The sequence below is a fragment of the Fundulus heteroclitus genome, chromosome 13 (assembly GCF_011125445.2).
Source record: "Fundulus heteroclitus isolate FHET01 chromosome 13, MU-UCD_Fhet_4.1, whole genome shotgun sequence".
NCBI lineage: Eukaryota > Metazoa > Chordata > Actinopteri > Cyprinodontiformes > Fundulidae > Fundulus > Fundulus heteroclitus.
Window position 1 is genome coordinate 33,521,592 of NC_046373.1, and position 4,802 is coordinate 33,526,393.

At 45.0% G+C, this 4,802-nt stretch overlaps 1 protein-coding gene across 2 annotated transcripts; it reads left to right on the forward strand.

The window, feature by feature from the left end:
- The first annotated feature begins 2,777 nt into the window (after positions 1 to 2,777).
- Positions 2,778 to 4,512, forward strand: LOC118565346. Of its 2 annotated transcripts, XR_004932323.1 has the most exons (4): positions 2,778 to 3,270; positions 3,404 to 3,686; positions 3,828 to 4,162; positions 4,269 to 4,512. XR_004932323.1 is itself a non-coding variant. In XM_036145615.1 (3 exons), the coding sequence occupies exons 1-3, from the start codon at positions 2,954 to 2,956 to the stop codon at positions 4,068 to 4,070; spliced, it is 843 nt and encodes a 280-aa protein (XP_036001508.1). In that variant the 5' UTR covers positions 2,778 to 2,953; the 3' UTR covers positions 4,071 to 4,511. The 2 variants fall into 2 exon arrangements, 1 of the variants encoding a protein (XP_036001508.1); XM_036145615.1 differs by having other exon boundaries at positions 3,828 to 4,511.
- The last annotated feature ends 290 nt before the right edge of the window (positions 4,513 to 4,802 follow it).

A 4,802-nucleotide genomic window follows, 5' to 3' on the forward strand; every position in this document is an offset into this window, starting at 1 on the left:
CAACCTGCGATGTAGTTATTAAAAAAGAATAAAACAATTTAATAAAAAAATTATTAAGATTCGTCTGCTGTAATTTATTGATGAGCATGTGAGGTTGTAGGGTATTAAAGCAAAGCTAAAATCTATAAACAAAAGGCGGCAGGAGCCTGTGGGTTTTCACAATGTTTAAGTGTTAGGTGTGTAATGCCGGTGATGGCAGCATCTGTTCCCCGCCCATGTCTATAAGTGAACTGGAATGGGTCAAGACCAGTATTTATCTCTGATTGTAAGAGGTAAACAACATATTTCTCTAGGCACTTCATTACTACTGATGTTAGTGCCACTGGCCTAAAGTCATTATTACCAGATGGGCTTGATTTCTCAGGAACCGGGAGGACCTTGTCCATAGAGAAGAAACAATATGTTGATTCAGTGATTGCTGGAAAATAGGGCACCAGACTGGAGTGAGCTCTTCAGAATCAGATCAGAATCACAATCACAATCAGAATCATGTTGATTGCCAAGTAGGTTTGCACTTACAAGGAATTTGACTTGTGTTGATGGTGCAGACAAAACCAAATTGATGTATATACAGAAAGCTATATACATGGTAGACTGTGCGTTAATGTAACGCAAAAGGTCTGGAGATGCCACGTTCGTGTAGCTTGTAAGTCCTGAACGGGGGAGAGAGGCAGTGTCCAGTGTCACGGGCGGCTCTGGGCCTTGTTGACAAGGCTGGTAGCGGATGGAAACAAACTGTTCTTGTGGCGTAAGGTTTTGGTCCTGATGGACCGCAGCCTCCTGCCAGAGGGAAGTGTCTGAAATAGTTTGTGACTGGGGTGCAAGCGATCAGCCACAATCTTCCCTGCACGCCTCAGACTCTTGGAGGCGTACAGGTTCTGGAGAGATGGAAGATTGCAGCCAATCACCTTCTCTGCAGACCTGATGACACGCTGCAGTCTGCTCTTATCCTTAGTGGTGGCACCAGCCTACCAGATGGTGATGGAGGAGGTGAGGATGGACTAAATGATGGAGGAGTAGAACTGCACCATCATTGTCCTTGGCAGGTTGAATTTATTCAGCTGTCGCAGGAAGTACATCCTCTGCTGGGCTTTCTTGGAGAGGGAGTTAATGTTCAGCTCCCACTTTATGTCCTAGGAGATGACAGTTCCCAGGAAGCGGAAAGACTCCACAGAGGAGAAAGAACACAGCCCTGGGGGGAACCAGTGCTGATGAGCAGTGAGTCAGAGTTGTGTTTTCCCAGCTTCATGTGCTGCTTCCTGTCAGACAAGAAGTCTGTAATCCACCTGCAGGTGGAGTCAGGCAAATTCCGCTAGGAGAGCTTCTCCTGAAACAGAGCTGGGATGATTGTGTTGAAGGCAGAGCTAAAATCCACAAACAGGATCCTGACGTAGTTACCTGCGGAGTCCAGATGCTGGAGGATGTAGTGGAGGGCCAGGTTGACAGCGTCGTCTGCAGACCTGTTGGCTCTGTAGGCAAACTGTAAGAGGTCCAGGAGGGGGTCAGTGATCTCTTTCAGGTGTGAAAGCACAAGGCGCTCAAAGGACTTCATAACCACAGAGGTCAGGGCGACAGGTCTAAAGTCATTAAGTCCTGTGGACCTTGGCTTCTTGGGAACCGGGATGATAGTGGAGGATTTGAAGCAGGTTGGCACGTAACATGTCGCCAGTGAGGTGTTAAAAATGTCTGTGAACACTGGTGACAGCTGATCAGCACAGTGCTTCAAGGTGGATGGAGAGACAGAATCTGGTCTTTTGAAGAGTTTGTTAGCATCTCTCTCGTGTATGGAAAGAGTTGTCACTGAGGTGGAGGAGGTGGAGGTGATCTGTTGGGTGGTGTCGTGGGGGTGGTTGCAAGACTGTCTCTTTGTCTATCAAAAACAACAGTAGAAGTCGTTCAGGTCATTGGCTATCTGTCTGAAAAGGGCTTTGGCAGATAACAAATTACAAGCCTAAAGCCCCCCACTTTATGAACGACAAACAGAAGCAGAGTTGTTTGCTGAAAACTGATTTTGCAGCTCTTTCACCGCCTTACTAAACTGTAATTTTGCATCTTTGAATCTGCATTTATCCGCACTCCTGAAAGCCTCTTCCTTATCCAACCTTAACCTTCTGAGTTTGGTTGTGAACCAGGGTTTGTCATTATTGTAACTCACCCTGGTTCGTGATGGAAGTCAGCAGTCCTCACAGAAGCTGGTGTATGACGTCACAGCCTCTGTGAACTCATCCACACTGTTGGTAGCAGCCCTGAAGACGTCCCAGTCAGTAGAATCCAAACACGCCTGGAGATCTTCCACAGCCCCACTGTTCCAGTTCTTTGATGTCATAACTACAGGTTTGCAGAGCTTTAGTTTCAGCACAAGTTTTTAAAAGAAAGGCAGAAATACCATCTGGGCCAGTAGATTATTTTTTGCTAACCTCATTAAAAAGTGACTGGATTTTGAAAGGATTAACTTTGTGCCTGGGAAAGGAATCAGCAGAATCAATTAACTATAGTAATTTGTCACACTCTAAAGAGAGATCATGTGTTTCAAACATCATAAAAAAGTTACAGTTTTTCTCAAATGCTAAAACACAAAAGCCAATCCTCTAAACCAAATGACCAGTTGTCTAAACACATTTACTAAATCTAGCCATCATTTTCCAATATCATAAACACATTTCACATGAAGACACATTTCACAAAACACAATCCTCCATTCACATAAATCTTAACACATTTTTCCTTGCTAAAACACAAGTTGCAAAAGAACTCTGCTCATATTCTCATATGAAAGCTCATGTGATGCAAAATGCTTGCCACAGTCAGCAATATTTGAACAAAATGAACACACCTGGCGTCATTCATTACACACAACGACTCAAAATTGAAAACACCTGTTGCTAATGCTGTGACCACATGTATAAAAGCAAGTTCAGAGTGCACAGTTTGCTGAAGATTCCAAACAAACACAATGGATGAAGGCAGAGTCAGGGGAAGAGGTAATTGCATCAGAGGAGGAAGAGGAGCAGGCCAGGGAGGAAGAGGAGCAGGCCAGGGAGGAAGAGGAGCAGGCCAGGGAGGAAGAGGAGCAGGCCAGGGAGGAAGAGAAGGTCCAGGAGGGAGAGCAAGACAACCTCGTACCATCATTACGGACGAGATGCGAGCAACAGTCATTGACCATGTCATTGTCCATGGCATGACAATGGCTGAAGCAGGACTAAGAGTCCGTCCAAACCTGAGTAGGTTCACCGTGGCCACCATTATCAGGGCATTCAGACAACACAACAGGTATTGTACTCTATTGCTTTCTTTGTCACAATACAATTTTACAAGCCTGTGAAAGTGTTCTATTACAGTAGTTTCAAATCAGTTGTCACTGTATTGTAAAACATGTCAATTGACGACACGTTTCTTTCTTTAGAGTTGAAAGAATGCCACATAGAGGTGGGCGGGTTGCCATATTTACAGCGGCACAAGAAACCCCCATTGTGGATATGGTTCGTGAGAACAACCTCATCAGACTCCGGGAGATCAGAGACAAAGTCATTGACGATAATGTGAACTTTGAGGGCATTGATCATGTCAGCTTGGCCACAATAGACCGAGTTCTCCGGCGCCAAAAGATGCGGATGAAACAAGTCTATAGGGTTCCCTTTGAGCGAAACTCTGCACGACACAAAGACCTACGTTACGAGTATGTGCAAGTAAGTATACATCCATGTTCACAGTACAGTTAGTAAACATACTGTGTTGCTTAGTGGCCTACATTACTTCTGGACAATACAGTAATATGCTACCTGATTGACTGTTGTTCTGAACACCTGTGCACTTTCACATTTTCACAGAGGATATTACAGTTGGACGCGGTGGCCAGACCTCATGAGTACCTCTTCCTGGATGAGGCTGGCTTCAATCTGCACAAACGAAGGCAAAGAGGCCGTATTATCATTGGCCAAAGAGCCATCACTGAGGTTCCTGGCCAACGGGGGGGGGTGTGTGTAATATTACTCTTTGTGCGGCTATGGGTTTGGAGGGGCTTGTCCACCGGCAGGCTGTCCTTGGGTCTTACAACACCCAACGTCTCCTAACCTTCCTAGAGGAGCTAAAAGATATCCTCCTGGACCACCAACAACACCATCCTGGGCCCGAACATCCCATTTATGTGATCATTTGGGACAATGTACGCTTCCACACAACAAACCAAATCAGTGAGTGGTTCACCACCAACAGTAACCACTTTTTAAACGTCTGTCTGCCACCCTACTCCCCTTTCCTGAACCCTATAGAGGAGTTCTTCTCATCGTGGAGATGGAAGGTTTATGACAGACGACCATACACTAGAGAAAACCTCCTAAGGGCAATGGAGCTGGCATGTGTTGACATCCCAGTGGAGAACTTCCAAGGGTGGATGCGCCATTCCAGGGCGTTTTTCCCACGGTGCCTGGCAAGAGACAATATAGCCTGTGATGTGGATGAGGTGATGTGACCTGATGCAGCTCAGCGACATGATGCCACACAGTGATTGTGGTGTAAATACTGTAAAATGAATAAAAAAAACTTCACACCCTCATCATGTTTTCAAGAGTACTGTTGTGTGCAATAGATTCTGCTTTTGCAGTGAGTTGTGCTACAGTAGTGTACAGAATTTACTATAGATTTATACCCTTCATATGAAACTCACAAATCTAAATGCCCAATCCTCTGCAGAACTCTAAGAAGATCCAGAATTGTAAAGTTTCTAAAATATGCATTGGCAGTAAAGAAACAATGAACCTTCTCACAAATTGAGCATTGTGTTTTCAATTGTTTTGCTGTAGTGT